This window comes from Geotrypetes seraphini, chromosome 9, assembly GCF_902459505.1.
Source record: "Geotrypetes seraphini chromosome 9, aGeoSer1.1, whole genome shotgun sequence".
In the NCBI taxonomy this organism is placed as follows: Eukaryota; Metazoa; Chordata; class Amphibia; order Gymnophiona; family Dermophiidae; genus Geotrypetes; species Geotrypetes seraphini.
In genome coordinates this window covers 126469360-126488911 of record NC_047092.1, presented here as the reverse complement: position 1 = coordinate 126488911, position 19552 = coordinate 126469360, and the positions used below count along the sequence as shown (strand labels likewise).

Here is a 19552-nt window from a genome sequence, read left to right as displayed (position 1 = left end):
ATATCCGCTGGTATTTCATTTCTTGGTATATAAAATTGATTGATGTTCGTATGCAGGAATTGTCGAGTAGTTGTTTCTTAGGTTTTTGATTTTTGAGTTGAAGTGTTGTGCTAGTTCGTTTGCTGAGGGTAGTTTGGCATTATGCATGGGTTGAGTGTGGCGTGTAGTGTCGAATAGGTTTGTAACTATGTTGAACAGTTCTTTTGTATTGGCTCCTTTTGAGCCAGTATAAGATGAGTTGATTTTGGACGAGTAAAATGTTTTACGTTTTTCTTTTATCTGTTGTTTGTAGAGTTTTATGTTGGATCTCCAGATGTTTCGGTCTGACGCTTTTCCCATCTTTTTTTCCAGATTCTCTCTAATCGTCTTACTGATTGTTTCATTATTAGGAGTTCGACGTCAAACCATTTGTTGTATTTGTTTGAACAGCTTTTGCTCTTTCGTATTGGGGCAATTTTATCTAAGATGGACGTGCTAGTTTTCATCCAGTGAGCATGGAAGTCAACTTCTTCTTCTTCTACTATCTTCGCTTGTAGATCATATTGTGACCAATATTCCTCTGGATTGATATGGCCCCTTGTGAGGTGATCTCTTTTTGTCCGTGGGTGTGTCTTAGTTTTTAGCTGGGTCCAAATTAGATTGAAATAATATGTGAAATTATCGGACCAGATATCATGACACCAGGTACCTTTTGAGAGAGAAATGGGAGGGTCTGTGTTTTCTTTTATGGATATCGCTACAATGTCTAGGTGATGGCCTTTTTCATGCGTTTGAGTGGGTGAAGGGAATTTGTAATTGAGTAGCGAAAGAAAGTTTTTAAAGTCTTTCGCTTCTGGATTGTCTATTTCATCTAGATGTAAGTTTATGTCTCCTGCGATTAGGTTATGTGATGAAGTGATTGAGTTGTGTAGGACGAATTCGCAGAAGTCCTCCCTAGCTTTTGGCCAGCTTTTCGGCGGAACATAAAAAAGTATACAAGAAAGGGAGTCTTCTAGTTCCTTATTGCTAATTTTGCAAGCTAATATTTCTAATTGATTCGGTCATTTTGGAGTCCAGAAGTTCAACTACAAATCCTTCTTTGGCGACAATTGCTAATCCTCCCCCCCTTCTTCCTTCGCGATTTAGGGTGTGTATTTTAAAATTATCTAGTATGAGATCATTTATTATTGGGTCAGCTTCAAACAGAAGCCATGTTTCTGTTAGAAAGAGACAGGCTATTTGCTTGTTGATGATCCAATCCTTAATTAAGAATGCTTTGTTCCTGACAGATCTGGTGTTGAGATATGTACAGGGAACGGAAGTAGATGCGATAGGTTTGGTGGGTGTAGTTGTTCTGATAGGTTTTACTTCCCTTATCTTTTTGTTTTTTGTGGTGCGTTGATGTCTTCCATTGCTTAAGATTACCTTGATCTGATTTTCTCTATCTTCTTGTTGGTTGATTATAAACCTGGTGTGTAAAGCAGGGTAGTGGGTTAAGTGTAGCTGTGGATAGAGTGACTTAACCTCCTTAATGTTATTGCATATTAAATAGATTTGTAGGAGCAATATGAGATGCATGCTTGTAGGTTGAACTGACTTCTTCTTATCCTAATGGCTATTTGATACTTCCTGTTTCTAGATAGGTGATTTTAAGTTTCCTGCTGGTTCGGGGGAGGGGCGGATCGCTTGCCTGCAGGCACGGGGCCGGCCTCCTGCCTTTCTCTCCTGCTTCCCACTGGTATCTATGCTGATTTATAAGTTTCCCCGCTGGTATTGGTGCTGGTTCTTAAGTTTCCCCACTGGTTCGGGGATAGGCGGATCAATTCTCTTACCTGCAGGGTTGGGCTCCTGCCTCCGCTGGTATGGGTGCTGATTTATAAGTTTCCCCGCTGGTGTTGGTGCTGGTTTTGAGTTTCCCCGCTGGTGTTGGTGCTAGTTTTGAGTTTCCCCGCTGGTTTGGGGGATGGGCGGGTCAATTCACTTGCCTGCAGGGTCGGGCTCCTGCCCGCTGGTATTGGTGCTGATTTTTAAGTTTCCCTGCAGGTGTCAGTGTTGGTTTTAAGTTTCCCCGCTGGTATCGGTGTTGGTTTTAAGTTTCCCTGCTGGGTCGGGGGAAGGGTGGATCATTTCGCTGGTATCGGTGCTGGTATTGCTGCTGATTTTTAAGTTTCCCTGCTGGTATCGGTGTTGATTTCTAGGTTTCCCTGTTGGTTCGGGTGATGGGGAATCAATTTGTTTGCTTGCAGGATCGGGCTCCTGCTTTAGTTCCCTGCCCTCTGGTATCAGTGCCGATCCTCCAGGTTTCCGTGGATTGTCTGCTCACGGGGTCAGGCTCCTGCTCTCCCTCTCCTCCCCACGCTGGTTCCTAGAGGCCGACGAAGGCAGCAGCACTTCCACGGCGCTCCCCATTCAGCTCCCCTGCGCAGCGCCTGGGAACACGGTCGCTCAGATCCCAGTACTGGGCAGACTTGCAGGGTATGTGTCTGTATATGGCCGTTTGGTGGAGGGATGGGTTTGGGAGGGCTTCAATGGCTGGGAGGGTGTAAATGCACTGGAGTGAGCTTTGACGGAGACTTTAGTACTTGGAACCTAAGAACAGTACCAGGCAGAGCTTTGGATTCTTGCCCAGAAATAGCTAAGAAGAAGAAGAAAAAACCCAACAAATTTTTAGATTGAATCAGGTTAGGCAGACTTGATGGATCATTCGGGTCTTTATCTGCCGTCATCTACTATGTTACTGTGTTAACCTTTTGGTGGGCCCTAGGCTAGGAGTAGGCAATTCCGGACCTCAAGAACCGGAGCAAGGTCAGGTTTTCAGGATATTCACAATAAATATGCATGAGATAGATTTGCATCTCAAGGAGGCAGTGAATGCAAATCCATCTCATACATATTCATGATGGAGATCCTGAAAACCTGACTTGAGGACCGGAATTGCTTACCCCTGCCCTAGGCAAACAGGCATGTTAGAGACTTCCTGTGTCATCATAACATAAGTAATGTAAGTACATGGAGACCTGCATGGTTCTGACTGCAAAGGAAGAAGCAGCAAGTAAGAATCATGTTTTCCTGACTACTTCTGCCAACAGGGTTGGTGGAAACGGCGGTTCTTGTCCTCTCACTACCTCTTTTCTTTCTGCTAGCTATTTACTTACCATGGCAGCCATTGAATTAGCATTTGTCATATTATGTCATATTTATAAAATGGAGAAACTTATTGCAATACAACAGGGTTGTTTCAGGAAATTTCAAGATATTTGGGAGTCATTAACAAAGTATTGTAATGATTAGAAAATCTTGTTTCCCTTAAATTTACAAGTTCAATTATGGGGCGGGAGGGAGGGTATTTTTATTGTTACATGTTGTATAAGTATTGATTATATGATAGATAAGGGTGGGGAGGGGGGAGATAAGAGAATATTATATGTATCATTGTTGATTATTAAGTGATATATTTATGGTTATTTGTATGGATATGTTATCACACTTATTATAAATTTAAAAATGAATAAAGATTTTTTTTTTAAAAAAAGCATATTTAAGTGCTTATTGTATTAATAAGTTGCTGTTCAGTGTGCATTTTCATTTCATTGCACTTGACTTGGTGAAAAGTACCACTATCATACTGCTAGATTAAGTTGTGAAATTTTTACACTAAATTGAATTGTGTGAATATGTTTTATAAACACTCAAGGATGTGGTTTAATCTTTAATCAGCTATATTCAATAAATAACGAGGCTACACTCATGTCACCCCTCTCCTTAAGTCACTTCACTGGCTCCCTATCTGCCATCGCATACAGTTCAAGATCTTATTGCTGATCTACAAGTGATCTACAATTCTGCTGTCCCTCAATATCTCTCCTCGCTTCTCTTTCTCCTTATACACCTCCCAGAGAACTCCGTTCCTCAGATAAGCTACTCTTAGCTTTGCACTTCTCCTCCACTGTCAATTCCAGACTTCGTTCCTTTCATCTAGCTGCCCCCTATTCCTGGAATAAATTATCCGAGTTTGTCCGTCAAGTTCCTTACCTTCCCTTGTTTAAAAGCAGACTGAAAACTCACCTTTTTGATATAGCCTTCAATCCTTAACCTTAGTCCTCTGTCCTCCAACCCAGCTAGCCGATTAACTGTTCCCCTTAACTGTATCCATGACATCCTGTTTGTCTGTTTAGATTGTAAGCTCTCTCGAGCAGGGACTGTTTTGTTCTTCTCTGTGACTCTGTGCAGCGCTGCATGCATCTGGTAGCACTATAGAAATAATTAACAGTAGTAGTAGTAGTACTTTAGACCAGTGTTTTTCAACCTTTTTTTGGGCAAAGGCACACTTGTTTCATGAAAAAAATCACGAGGCACACCACCATTAGAAAATGTTAAAAAATTTAACTCTGTGCCTATATTGACTATATATAAAGTAATTCTCTTGAATAGGAATCAAATAAACACAAAGAAAGTATTTTATAATTACTTTATTATGAAATATTAAGTAAACAGAATAGTGAAAAATTATAAAATACTTTATTCAGTGCGAAACCTGGGCCTGTTTGGCTGAACACAAAGCTGATATTCTGGCTGGAATCGAAGAAAGACACACACGTAGCTCTTCGTCAACAGCTCTCAGTCTCTCTCTGTATTTGGTTTTTATAGCATACAAAAATAGACAAATATGCCCTCCATCCTTTTTATTAAACCACAATAGCAGTTTTTAGCGCAGGGAGCTGCGCTGAATGCCCAGCGCTGCTCTTGACGCTCATAGGCTCCCTGCGCTAAAAACCACTATTGCGGTTTAGTAAAAGGTGACTATATTGTAAAATATAGACAGCAGATATAAATTCAGAACTGTGCATAGTAAGTGAAGGGAAGTTTTCATCTCTGGGAATTTACCCAGTTAACTATTAAGTTATTTGGGCAAATTCAAGTTTATTTCAAGTTTATTTCATTTTTTGATAAATCGCCTATTCCAAATTTCTAAGCGATGTACATATTATAAAATAAAATTTAGTAAAGAAACTTTAAACATAATAACAATAAATCCTAATTTTAACAAACTTGACAAATAGGGAAGTAGGTAAAGTTACAATCGGGATATAGGAAAAGGGAAGAACAAAAGGTAGGGCAAAAATTGTTAGCAAGGCATTCTTCAGAAAATATTAATTAAAAACATAGAAAGATATTTAATTAGAGGTTAAAAGCATCCTGGAACAGATGAGTTTTTAAAAATTTTTTAAATAATGTAATATCATGCTCTAATCTAATATATTGAGGGAGGGTGTTCCACCATTGTGGGCCTGCAACCGTGAACATATCTGCTCTTCTTGTTCCAATAATTTTTAGAGATGGCACAGTTAGTAAATTTTGATCCGATGAACGCAAAGATCTTTAGGTTTTATATGGAATCAGTGATTTTGATATAAATTGTGGCTCACTAAAGGATAGAGTCTTAAAAATTAGAAACATTAATTTATATAAAATTCTATGGTTAATAGGTAACCAATGGGCATCTATCAACAGGGGAGATACATGGTCAAATTTCTTTGCATTGTAGATTAGTTTTATAGCTGTGTTCTGGATAATTTGAAGTCTCCTTTTTTCTTTATGGGTCATGTTTAAAAATAATGAATTGCAATAGTCAAGTTTTGCAATGATAAAGGAATGTATTAAGATGTTTAACGAAGAGGGAGTAAGGAATTTAGCAATAGATCTTATCTGCCGTAATTCCTTTGAAAACTGTGATAATACTGCCTCCACTTTGCTAAATTTAAAATAAAATCATTTTTCCTACCTTGTCTGGTGATTTCTGGTTGCACTTTCTTCTTCTGACTGTGCATCCAATCTTTCTTCCCTTCTAACAGCCTGTATGCTTTCTCTCCTCCACACCTCATTCCCTCCCCCAACTTTTTCTTCCTCTCTCCCTGACCTTTCTTTCTTTTTTTCTGTTTCTCTTCTTTCCTTCTGTTTCCCTGCCTGCCCCCTTTCTTTCTTTCTCCCTGCCGTTCCCCAAGCCACTGCCACTGCCGCTGCCATCGGGGAACAGGACCCACCAATGGATAACAGGCCCCAAAGCCGACGCCGACGCATGCTCTTCCTGACGTCAATTCTGCAATCGGAGAGGAAGTTCCGCCCAGCCAGGCAGCGATTGGCTGGCCCGAACTTCCTCTCCGACTGCAGAATTGACATCGGGGAGAAGAAGACTTATCGGCTCGATAGATTAGATCGCCAAGACAAAGTGAGTCCTGGGTGATCGACTCACTTTGCCTTGGCGAGCTACTGGCGCCCCTGCCTCGGGCCCCCTGTCAGCTCCGGGCCCCTGAATGCAGGACTGGTAGTACTGCCCTGATGGCGGCCCTGCGGCACACCAGGCAACATCTTGCGGCACACTAGTGTGCCGCGGAACAGCGGTTGAAAAACACTGCTTTAGACCAATGATGTTCATAGCCCCATGACAAGTGTCTTAAAACGTTTTTAGACACTCGAGGGTTTGAGGTCTTTTCCCCATAATTTTAATAGATCTATTCAGAAGGATATCACTAAGCCTTAATCCTGCCATTTCACTGTTTGAAGCTGACAGTGTTGGTATTGCCGATCTTTCTGTTGGTATATGTGTGGGAGTTTGACATCAGTTTAGGAAGATAAGGATATTACTATTATACACTGTGTTTTTCTTACAGCTGTAGCCTGGCATCCTGTCCATGAAGGCCTCTTTGCTAGTGGAGGGTCTGATGGTTCTTTATTATTTTGGCAAGTGGGGTAAGCATTATTTGCTTTCTTTTAAAATCAACCCATTATATACAGTATATTGACCTAAAAAAGGAAAATTAGAATCGGTAATAGCTTCAGAGCATCACACAAATCCCAATGACTTATTTAAGGCAGGTTTCTTTATGTCAAATCTGATTGTTGCTGCCTCTCAGACATAGGGGTGAAAGTACAGATATACATGGAGATCTGGATTCTATGGCTTAACGATGTTTATTAAACAAATTAAAGGGTACAAAAAATGAAACCACAGCCAGAGTTCAGTGTTTTGCAAAATATCCATACGTAGTATTAACACTAATCACAAGAGACAGTGCATTCTGTCATACAACAACCTTAGTATGTATGAAGAATATAACTCTACCCATTTTACAAATTCTTTCACCCTATCCTAATAATAAAAGATCTGGATTCTAATATTACCTCCTTCATGATTTGCTGTGAATTATATAATGACTCTCTGTGCTCAAACTGAATGGCTGATACCATGTAGCTAGGATTACCATATGGCTCCAGAAAAAGGAGGATGGATTGAGACATCCAGGTTTTACTTCCATTTGTTTCAGTAGAAGTAAAGCCCAGATGTTTCTATCTGTCCTCCTTACTTCCATTGCTTTCAGTAGAAGTAAAACCCGGATCTCTCAATCCGTTCTCCTTTTTCCGGAGCCATATGGTAACCCTACATGTAGCAGTGAATTTATCATGTATAGGAACTCTCAGTAAATGTTATTACATAAGTTTCATTATATTGCAGTGTGGAGAAGGAAGTCGGTGGGATGGAAATAGCCCACGAGGGAATGATCTGGAGTCTGGCTTGGCATCCGCTTGGACATATCCTTTGTTCTGGATCCAATGATCATACCAGGTATGAGAGCTTATATTGGAGCAATGAGATCAAAGCTAAAGACCACTGGATCAGGTGGGGACCATCTTTCCTTTAAAACAAATCAGTAATGCGGTTCATAGACATAATCGCGGAAGACAAAGGCGCGCGCTGACAACCGAGCGCAAGACAGAGGCGCGCGCCGAAGAAAATGACTGTTTTTAGGGGCTCCGACAGGGGGTTTTGTTGGGGAGCCCCCCCACTTTACTTAATACAGATCACGGCGGTGTTGTTGGGGGTTTGGGGGGTTGTAACCCCCCACATTTTACTGGAAACTTAAGTTTTTCCCTAAAAACAGGGAAAAAGTGAAGTTTTCAGTAAAATGTGGGGGGGTTACAACCCCCCAAACCCCCCACAACGCGGCGCGATCTGTATTAAGTAAAGTGGGGAGGTTCCCCCCATGCCCCCCCATCGGAGCCCCTAAAAACAGTCATTTTCTTCGGCGCACGCCTCCACACTGCGCTCAATTGTCTGCGCGCGCTTTTGTCCCGGCGCGCTTTTGACCTGACACCCAGTAATGCAAGTGCACTTGTGAGAACTGAAGTAGAGAATAACACGGGGACAAATTTTTCCCCGTCCCGTCCCAGAGAGTTCTTTTGAGATAGCGACAAAACTCACAGGGACAGGGAAATTGAGTTCCTGCGGGGACGGGGAAAAATTTGTCCCCGTGTCATTCTCTAAACTGAAGCTAATTCTTCAACATCTGTGTTTTGATCAATCAACACATCATCTGTTCCTTTTTAAAATCAACAACCATGGGAATAATTGTGGCCACTTGTTCATGTTTCTTTTACAAAGAAAATAAGATACCAGTAATGAAATTAATCCTGATATCGGGGAGCCAAACTAAGATTGTGGTTTGAAACAGGCACGGAGACGCTATTGCCGGAAAAATACTTTTTTCTTTGTGCTATATTTATGGTGAAACGCAAATCTACTTCGCTTACCGGACCGAAGGACACTTTCGTGCACACTCCTCCTGAATGCAGAACCTGGATGAAACCTCGGCGGGAGGAGGCATGCAGACTGAGGCGTGCCAACACTCCAATGAGGGCGCCACCTTGTCTCTGGAGGAGCAGAGAGCACCGCTGCGTCCTGTGGCCATGGAACCAGCATTGGAGGCTAGGCAGGCCCGAGACGCTCCCCTGTTGCATTATCAGACTCAGGGATCTGAATCTGAGCAGCGCCAGGAGGATATGCCAGCATTGCCAGTGGAGGAGCTGGATGCAAATCAAGAGGAGGAGGAGGACTCTATTCAGATTTCCCTTGCAGCAGCAGCTACTGGTTATACAGGGAAACCCAGGATGGAACTGACTCCCCTGCAGAGACCTAAGGTTTTTAATATGGAGACGGTATAGGACGCGATATCTAATTTACAGTCTTCTTTGGGTAGTCAAATGCAGCAACTTTCCAATCGGTGCACAGCTGTACTTTCAGAACAAGTGATAATAAAGAATAGAATATCAAGCCTGGAAGATAAGTCTTTGGACTTTGAAACCAAACTTTGGAATCACAAGCCTGTGTCTGGGTTAGAGATAGTGGGAATTTGCACTTTAAATGTGAAAAATTAGAAAATGCTACTAGACAGTGTAACCTTAGGGTTATAAATTTTCCAAACGTTTTGACAATTACACCAGTGGAAATGTTTAAAAGGTATATGAATGAGGTTTTGAAAGTACCTGAGTCTGCCTATCCATCTATCTCAAAAATTTATTACCTACCTATTAAGGTAAAATCAGAGTCCTAACCAGCAGAATCTTTCTGCTGATAGTTTGGATTTGACTAATTTCCTTGAGAGGTCGAAAGTGGAACTTCAGGCTCCAGCAGCATTATTAGTTTTTCTTGCTTTCAACTCAGACAGAGAATGATTGATGAAATTGTTTTTTAGATATAGAGATGTTCCTTTTATGACCTATAAAGTACAGATGTATCCAGATCTATCCAGAAAAGACGAAAAAAATTTCTACTTATGAGACCACAGGTCCTACAGTTGGGAGCAACTTTCACATTTCATTATCCCTGTAAATGTGTAATGGTTTATAGAGAAAATAGATATGTTTTTTTTATGATCTGCAGCAGCTATCTAAATTTATTTCTGTTAAAGATCAAGTAACTTCTATCTCTTGATAAGGGTATCCAAGTAGAACTGCTCAGTGAAAAATGGTTTGAGGGTTATCAAGCCCCCATCTTTAATTTTCCTTAAAAAGTGTTTCTGCAATGATATTACTCAGTTTAATTTTTTTTTTTTTTTAGCTCCGTCTCCAATATTTGTGGACTAATTATACTCTATTTATTTAGTTAATTTCCTAGAAAATTATGTTGAGAACATTAGTTCTCATTGTTTAGATTATTTTCAGTTCACAGCATTTTTTCCTATTTTTGGCGGATGTTATTGTCAAAAGTTTAAAATGCTTAAATAAAGAATTAAAAAAAAAAAAATTAATCCTGATTCCAACATCCTGCTAATATTTTGGTTTTGTTGTTGGCCTGTAGTATGTGCCTGCTGAGGATTATTACAGATTAATATTCTACATTCTTTGTTCTTACTTGTGTAATCTGTTGCACTCCATTTAATCTGAAAGCCTTGTGACATATTTAATTCCTTAAACTTCTTTTCTTCCTTCCAACTAAACTAAATCTTAAGCTTATATACCGCATTTTCTCTATAAAGATAGAGCTCGGCACGGTTTATAAAAAATTTAAAGAAAGGAAAATATAATAAGAATTAGTGATTATAGAAAGAGCAGCGATGTTATCGAAATAATTGGAAAGAGCCCAAATTACGCAGCTGAACGGGAAAATTATTCCAAAGCTTGGTAATTTTAAACTAAGGAGATTTTCCTAATTTTCCAATATAGATAACGCCTTTTAACGAGGGAAAGATAATTTAAATTTTTGTAGAGATCTGGTAATATCAGGTCTCGCAGAATTCCAAGATAGAGGAATTAAAGGAGGAATTAAATAGAGGAATTAAATGTTAGGCAAGCACATTTAAAGTAAACCCTAGAAATTACTGGGAGCCAGTGAAGTTTTAACAAAAGCGAGGAAACATGATCAAATTTGCTTTTTGCAAAGATCAACCTAGCCGCAGTATTCTGGATTTGCTGAAGTCTTTGAAGACTTTTCTTGGTTAGACTTAAATAGACCAAATTATAATAATCCAACCTCAAAAGAATGATTGATTGTACAAGGACAGCAAAATGTTGTTGGTGGAAACAGGATCTGTCCTCAGCATATGGAGACTAAAAAAATATTTTTTTACCAGAGAATTCAGATGGTCATTAAATGAAAGTGTTGAGTCTATAATGACACCCAAAACTTTACTTGAGAATTCAATCTGCAGTGAAGATCCAGAAGGCAATGAAATGAATGAAGGTAGCTGATCTGATTTTGGGCCAAACCAAAGTAGTTTTGTTTTGGACTCATTTAGCTTCATTTGTACAGTAAGGACCCAGGGAGGGAGTAAACAGACAGATAGACAAGGGCAACCCAGTAGACATTGTATATCTGGATTTTCAGAAGGCGTTTGACAAGGTTCCTCATGAACCACTACTTTGGAAAATTGCGAGCCATGGAATCGAGGGAATTAAAAGCTGACAGGAGCATAGGAAACAGCGAGTGGGGGTAAATGGACAATACTCGGACTGGAAGAGCGTCACCAGTGGGGTGCTGCAGGGCTCAGTGCTTGGACCCGTGCTCTTCAACATCTTTATAAACAATCTGGACATTGGTACGACAAGTGGGGTGAATAAATTTGCGGCGATACGAAGTTATTCAGAGTAGTGAAGACGCAGGGGGATTGTGAAGATCTGCAACGTGACATAATTGATTTTTCAGTCGTCATCGAGAAACCGGCTGCGAAGGCCTGGACGCAGTGGTTCAGTCTTGGCCACGGGAAGATCTCCTCTATGTCTTTGCTCCGTGTCCCATGATAGGGCGTCTGTTGAGGTGGCCCACGAGGGGCCAGTGATTCTGGTGGATTAGCAAAGGTAAGAACCTAATCTTTCGTTCCTCTTGTTCTCATTCCTTTTTTAAAAATCTTTCTTCTCTTATTCTCTCTCTTTATAGTATAGTAATTGTACACTGCATTGACATTACATTGAAATGCAGTATATCAGGTGATAATAAAACTTAGAAACATGATAGGTTGCGCCATTGAGAGAACAGTCACACCCAGGCCGTGTTGTTTTGGCAGTGTCAGTCTAGCCCAGGAAGCTCTGGTACAGAGATCTAGTCTGTTTAAAGGTGGGAGATCCTCTAGTCTAACCCATCTCAAAGGAACTTCTGAGCCAGGAGCCAGAGTTGATGCAGGATGTGAGTCAATTTTTGTCTTACAGCCTAGCTCTTGATTGTTTGTTTTCATGAAGTGGGATTATTTCATATGGATTATTAACACCTTGTTGAGTTCTTCTACATCCTTGTCTGTCAGTGTTTGGAGGATTTTTGAGGCTTGATGTGCTGAGGTTAGAGTGTAGGTGAGTAAATGTGGAGTTCTTGCAAGAGAGTTTGGACAAAGGCTTGGCGCTGTCTTCCCTGAGGATCCATCTTGCTGCCATTGCATCTTTTTTTGGGGGGGGCGAGTGCAAGATTGCTTGCTGACTCTTCACCCAGATGTGGTGCTTTTCTTCTGGAGGGTTAAGCATCTTTGTCCTCCAGTTCAGTCAGCAGTGTCCCCTTCAGATCTTAATTTGGTTTTGTCTGTTCTTGTTCAGACACCTTTTGAGCATCTTAGGCAGTCTCATCAGTCAAGTACTTTACTTTCAAGGTGGTGTCTTGGTAGCCATCTCTTCTTCCAGACAGATTCCGAATACAGGTGCTATCATGTAGAGCACAGTTCTTCAACTGCCGGTCCGCGGACCGGTGTCGGTCCGCAGAAAATTCCTGCCGGTCCACACAGGACCGGCGAGATCAACTTCTTCAATTTCCTGCCGGTCTGCGCAGGACCGGCAAGATCGAGGAGCGCAGGGCCGGAGAGATAATGGGGAGCTCAGACTGTGCTTTCTTCCCTCCCAGCGGCTCTCCTTACAAGCGCAGCGATTCAGGAAGGAGATTTTGCTGAGTCGGGCCACCTCTGATGATGCAACTTCCGCTTTCCTCAGAGGTGGTGCGACCCAACAAAGGACCCGAGGCTGCCTTACTGAATCGCAGCGCTGGCAAGTAAGGAGAGTTGCTGGGAGGGGAGAGAGCTGCTGGCATGGTGAAAAAAAAAAAAGGGACAGCTGCTACTGGACCTGGAGAAGGAGAAGAAGAGATGCTGCTGGGAGGGGAGGAGGGAAAGGAGTCTGGGAAGCTGCTGGGCAAGGGGAAAAAGGGACAGCTGCTACTGGACCTGGATAGGGAGAAGGAGAGATGCTGCTGGGAGGGAGGAGGGAAAGGAGTCTGGGAAGCTGCTGGGCAAGGGGAAAAAGGGATAGCTACTACTGGACCTGGATAGGGAGAAGGAGAGATGCTCCTGGGAGGGGGGAGGGAAAGGAGTCTGGGAAGCTGCTGGGTAAGGGGGAAAAAGGGATAGCTGCTACTGGACCTGGAGAGGGAGAAGGAGAGATGCTGCTGGGAGGGGAGGAGGGAAAGGAGTCTGGGAAGCTGCTGGGCAAGGGGGGAAAAGAGACAGCTGCTACTGGACATGGAGGGAGGGAGAAGGAGAGATGCTGCTGGGAGGGGAGGAGGGAATGGAAAAGGAAGAGAGTTACTGCTGGACAGGGGGAGGAGGGAAGGGAGAAGAAAAAAGGAAGGAAACAGCTTGCAGGGAGATTAGAGGAGGAGAAGGGGAGAGTTAGAAATGAGATGGGAAGGGGGGTCAGCAGAGAAATTGAGAGGGACAAAGATGCTAGATCTGGTGTAGGAGCGATAAAAATGAAGAGAGCAGTGAAGGTGGAGTGAATCGTGTAAAAAGGAGAGAGGGACATAGGCTGGATGGAAAGGGGAGAGGGGCATAGAAAGAAGACAAATACTATATGGAAGGGGGAGAGGTCAGACTAGATGGAAGGGGCAGATGCTGGATTGAAGAGACAGAGAGGGCAGACGCTGGAAGGAAGAGAGTGAAAAGAAGATGAAAGCAGAAACCAGAGACAACAAAAGGTAGAAACAAATAATTTTATTTCTATTTTGTGATTAGAATATATCAGATTTGAAATATATATCCTGCTAGAGACATAACTGGGGAATACAGTATTCTGTTAACATGATATTTCTATGAACTTGGCTTGTTCAGTTTTCTTGATAGTAGAGGGGATATATGTGAAGGGGAGGGGAGGGGAGACAGGGGTTTTGTTGGTCCGTGCTCTGTATATTTGTATTTATAAAATCACAATTGTTCAGAATATTGTTTCTTTTTATACTTTAATAAAATACGTTCAATATAAAATCATAATTGCGGCTTGTGCAGATGGGATCAGATGGTTTGCGGGGACCGAGCTCGCGGAGATGGAGCGTAAACGGGGTTTTTAAATTTTAGTCCTATTAGTTTGCCGGTCCACAAAATAATTCTTTTATTTCTGCCGGTCCACGGGTGTAAAAAGGTTGAAGAACTCTGATGTAGAGAGTTGTATTTAAGTAAATCTTGCAACAAGTTGATCTTGCATCCAATGCTGTCATTTCTTCAGAAAGTAGTGTCCCTGTTCTACCTCAGACCATTTCTCTCCCCGTTTTGAAGACCCTGGAATTCGGAAGAGGGGATGCAGCTAACGGCTAGTTTGGCTGCATCCCACCTTTGTTGAGTATTGCTTTGTTACTTCCCACTCATCTGTATTGGTTTGGAGAACCAATGAGGAACGAGAATTAGATCTTTATCTGCTAATTTTATTTCCTTGAGGCCTCCAAACTAGTCTAGAACTCTCCCTTTGGTTTTCTTTCTCTTATCAGTTGGAGTCCAGAATGCAGAGTTGCATTATTGGAAGATGAAGCCTTGTTCCTATTGTTTTCCTTCCTGCCAGGATCCTGGCCCTGGGAAGTGGCCTAGCCTCCATTTTTACTGTTGGTCAACTGGTTTCTCTGTTGATTTGTTGTTTGCTTTCCCCTGGGTTTCCTTCTTGCTTCAACAGTATTTTATTTATTTATGTATTTGAAAATTTTGGTATACTGCTATTCAGAGTCCATCAAAAACTCACTAAATGCAAGCCAGAAAAGGTGGATTTTCAACATGGTTTTAAACAGTGATTTTGTTGGCTCTTTAACATGTGTAGAAAAGTTCCACTGATGATGGCCATAGCTGGAAAAGCAGGTCTGTGTGTTACATTCTTTTTTTTTTTTAACATATTTTTATTGAAAGTGAAAAAAAGGTCACAACCAGATTCAATACAAAAGACATAGTATATCTCTTAAGCATGTCTGTCTAGATCCTGATGTAGCTGCTCTGAATCCTACTTGTTGTTTATTGAGAATCCATATAAATTTTTGTGTCCTCCTATAATTGTACTGCATGATTTGATTTTTTTTAAATGAAAGATTTAGGGGCCGATTCTATAAATGACGCTTTAAGTTAGACAGCTGTAAGCATTGTACCGCCACCTAACTTAAGTGGCCCATGTCCTTCAAACCTACCTCAAAGCCCATTTAAAACAAAAATATAACAAAAAATCACAGCCATGGCGGCGCTTAACAGCACATATGGCCAAAGTAGATGCGGCCAATGCAAGAAATGCCATTAAACACTGGTAGGTGCTTCTGTAGACACAATTCACATGAAAGGTACGTGACAAATGTAGGCCTTCAAAACCTTGGCCTATATTTCCGGCACCTACCTTTCACACAAGTCGCAATTCTGCAAACAGCACCATCACGTGGTTGACACTGATTATAGCGCTGTTTGCAGAATTTGGCCCTTAATATGTAGATTTTTAAAATAGTAATAAGTACTAGAAAATACTCTTCCTTACATTCCCTGTTGAATAATGTTAGAACTAAACACTAGAATTCATTTCTAAACACTTGCAGTACTTGTAGAATAGGAAAATGGATTATATTCTGAATGAATTATGTATAATGTTGACTGGAGATCTACAACTTGGAATACCAAATTAAATTTTTCTTTCACTTTATTTTTGAAAGCAAATTTTGGACTCGGAATCGACCAGGTGATAAAATGCGTGACCGCTACAATTTGAACTTGCTGCCTGGGTCATCTGAAGATGGAGTGGAATATGGTGAGATTCTTAAGCAGAGCAGCAGTAGGCAATAGGAACCTTTATCTGGACATAAAAATAGTAACATTTTCAGGGCAATGTTCTGTTTAGGATTCTTTTTTCTATCATCTCCTTTTTTTTTTTTAAGCATTATTTTCCTCAAAATTTAAGAGAAGGAATTTGTGAGTTTGCAATGAAATGCATTATCCCCCTGTCATTTCATATACGTTTTCCTTCTCCCTGTCCCCAGACAGCATGCCCATGCAACTCAGATACCTTTGCTGCTGTGAGATCTGTAGAACAATCTGTTTCAAGACTATCTCTCAAGGCTGTTCTGCGGTCTGGCAGGATCTGCCACAATTGCAGCAACAATTCAATTATTACTTTGATTTATTAATGTCATATCACCAGCATCACCATCACAGTATGCTTCAGTTCTGCTGGCTGTATCAGAAAGTACAATGAAAGCTGCAAAAGCTTAAGCCAGACTTCTTTACAACAGATTTTTGGGTAATTTGAGTGTGGCCATCAGTTCTTGCCAATATTGACAGTTTTTCCTAGAATGTTCTGTTAACTTTAGTCTACTTCTTCAACCTGGATGGCTGCACTTGAGAAACGCTGGACTTAATAAATGCAGTTTTATACTGTAATGTATTGGTTTTCTGCAGATCAATCTGTAAAGTAATGTTCCTATAATAAAATTATATTTTCAGTGCAATAGGTATGTCATTCTAAACAAGTGGGTTATCTTCTTATGGCCATGAGCCATCTGCAGAAAAAATCCATTCCAGATTTTTTCTGTGTCTTCCCTACTTCACTGTGAACTCTACTACCACCTGCAGTTTTTCCTTTCACAGTTTCAGCAAAGGCAGATCTTGTCTGACGAACTTGCTGCACTTTTTCAAGGGAGTAAACAGGCAGATAGACAAGGGTGACCTGGTCGACATTGTATATCTGGATTTTCAGAAGGCGTTCAACAAGGTTCCGCATGAACGACTACTTTGCGAGTCATGGAATCGAGGGTGAAATACTCAATTGGATCAAAAACTGGTTGGAGCATAGGAAACAGAGAGTGGGGGTAAATGGACAATACTCGGACTGGAAAAACGTCACCAGTGGGGTGCCGCAGGGCTCCATGCTCTTCAACATCTTTATAAACGATCTGGACATTGGTACGAATGAGGTGATTAGATTTGCGGACGATACAAAGTTATTCAGCATAGTGAAGACACAGGGGGATTGTGAAGATCTGCAACGTGACATAATCAAGCTTGAGAAATGGGCATCAACATGGCAAATGAGGTTCAACGTGGATAAAGTGTAAAGTGATGCATGTCAGGAACAAAAACCTCATGCATGAATACAGGATGTCCGGGCGGTACTTGGAGAGTCCTCCCAGAAAAGAGACTTGGGAGTTCTGATCAACAAGTCGATGAAGCCATCTACACAATGTGCGGCGGCGGCAAAAAGGACAAACAGAATGCTAGGAATGATTAAGAAGGGGATCACAAACAGATCGGAGAGGGTCATCATGCCGCTGTACCAGGCCATGGTACGCCCTCACCTGGAATACTGTGTCCAGCACTGGTCGCCATACATGAAGAAGGACAAGGTACTACTTGAAAGGGTCCAGAGAAGAGCGACTAAAATGGTTAAGGGGCTGGGGGAGTTGCCGTACAGTGAGAGATTGGAGAAACTGGGCCTCTTCTCCCTTGAAAAGAGGAGACTGAGAGGGGACTTGATTGAAATCTTCAAAATACTGAAGAGAATAGACTTAGAAGAGAAAGACAGACTGTTCACCCTCTCCAAGGAAGGGAGAACGAGAGGGCACTCTCTAAAATTGAAAGGGGATAGATTCCGTACAAACGTAAGGAAATTTTTCTTCACCCAGAGAGTGGTGGAAAGCTGGAAAGTTCTTCCGGAGTCTGTTATAGGGGAAAACACCCTCCAGGGTTTCAAGACAGATTTGCGGATGATACGAAGTTCCTGCTAAACTGGAACGTATGCAGGTGAGGCTGGACTCATTTAGAGCACTAGTCTTTGACCTGAGGACCGCCGCATGAGCGGACTGCTGGGCAGGGTGGACCACTGGTCTGACACAGCAGCGGTATTTCTTATGTTCTTATGTACCCTCACCAGACTCCCTTTTAAGGGGCAGTTGCTGTTTGGTAAAGGTCTGGATGATCTAATGAATTCTGTGGTGGATCGTTGCCCTAAGACCCTGCTTGATAGTAGACCTAGAACTTCTAGAGGCACAGGGCCCTCTAATTTTCGTGGCTTCAGGTGCTCCCACCAGTATTCCAGTGCCATGTCACAAAGGTTCTACCAGGCCTACAGGCAGAGGTTCTTTGGATCCAGACATACCCAGTCTTCTGCTTCCCAAACAGCTCCATCTGCCAAGGAGTTGCAATGACACCGGGCCGGGAGCTGTCCCTCTATATATAGGGAGCAAACTCTCCACATTCCTTCAGGCCTAGGTTCAGATTTCGTCCAACCAGTGGGTTCTGGATATCATTCAGTTCAGCTACAAGCTGGAGTTTGCCCAGCCTCTGACAGATTGGTTTGTGGACTCTCCATGGGGCGCCCGGAGAAGGTGGCCAGGGTTCTGGCCACTGTGAGAAGGCTGCTCGATATTCGGGTCATAGAGCTGGTGCTGCCCAAACACTCGGGCTCAAGCAGATACTCCATATACTTTATCGTGCCAAAGAAAGGCTCAGACGATTGAAGACCCATCCTGGATCTTACCCACATGCATGCAGTGCTCAGAGTTCCGCGCTTTCGCATAGAAATGATTCAATCTGTCTTAATGCCAGTAGCCCTGGGGAAGTTCCTAGCCTCTCTGGATCTGACAGAAGCTTATTTGCATATTTCCATCATCCCAGATCACAGGAAGTTTCTCAGGTTTCATATCCTTGAAAATCATAATTGGTTTTCAGCTCTATCCTTTGGCCTGGCTACAGCCCCTCACATCTTTACCAAGGTGATACTTGTGGTAGCAGCTCATCTGTGCAAGATAGGATTGCAAGTGCATCCCTACCTCGACAATTGACTGATCAGGGCCCCCTCGTTATCAGAGGGCCATCACAGTGGATCAGGTGATCTGAGTCCCTGAAGGATCTGGTTTGGATTGTAAATTACCACAAGAACAATTTGACGCCCACCCAATCCCTGGAGTACCTGGGAAAACTGTTTGACATGGCTGTCGGCCACATCTGTCTACCAGAGGCACACGGCGTGGGACTATCTTCCAGTCCTGGGATCCAAGGTGGTCACATTAGAAGTGGTGCTTGGAGTGAAGGCCTACATTCGCCTTCTCCAGCATGCGTTGCTCTCCCGCTGGTCCCTGCAGACGGATGTGTTACAGAAGTTGTCTGCCCTGGATGCTGGAGGCTTGGGCCAGCATGAATTGGTGGCTTCAGCCTCAGTCCCTCTCCAGGGACATGCCTCTATGGATTGCTTCCTGGGTGGTTGTGATGACAGGTGCCAGGCTGGGGAGCCCATTTCAACCGTCATCTGATTCAAGGGTACTGGATCAAGAAGTGGTCGATCAACAGGCTGGAGCTGCGTTTCATTTGGTTGGCCTTGCTGAAATTGGAGAAGACTCTCGAGGGTCAAACAGTCAGAGTCTTCTCTGACAATGCCACAGCAATGGCATATGTCAGTCACTAGGGAGACACTAGGAATGCATCTCTAGGTCTGGAAGCCCGCCTGCTCTTCCACTGGGCAGAGCGCCACCTCCAGACGCACTTGGTGGCGCATGTTATGGGAGTGGACTTCCTGAGCAGGTAGACCTTGGATCCAGGCAAGTGGACAC

General features: G+C 42.5%; 1 protein-coding gene across 3 annotated transcripts in view; it reads left to right on the top strand.

The window, feature by feature from the left end:
- Positions 1-19552, top strand: part of WDR33 (WD repeat domain 33) — a 466488-nt gene that overhangs the window by 361940 nt on the left and 84996 nt on the right. For all 3 annotated transcript variants that reach the window (XM_033958831.1, XM_033958829.1, XM_033958830.1), the window contains 3 exons: positions 6648-6726; positions 7490-7600; positions 15665-15759. In XM_033958831.1, the coding sequence (XP_033814722.1) occupies positions 6648-6726; positions 7490-7600; positions 15665-15759 (285 nt within the window). The remainder of the gene's footprint in view (positions 1-6647; positions 6727-7489; positions 7601-15664; positions 15760-19552) is intronic.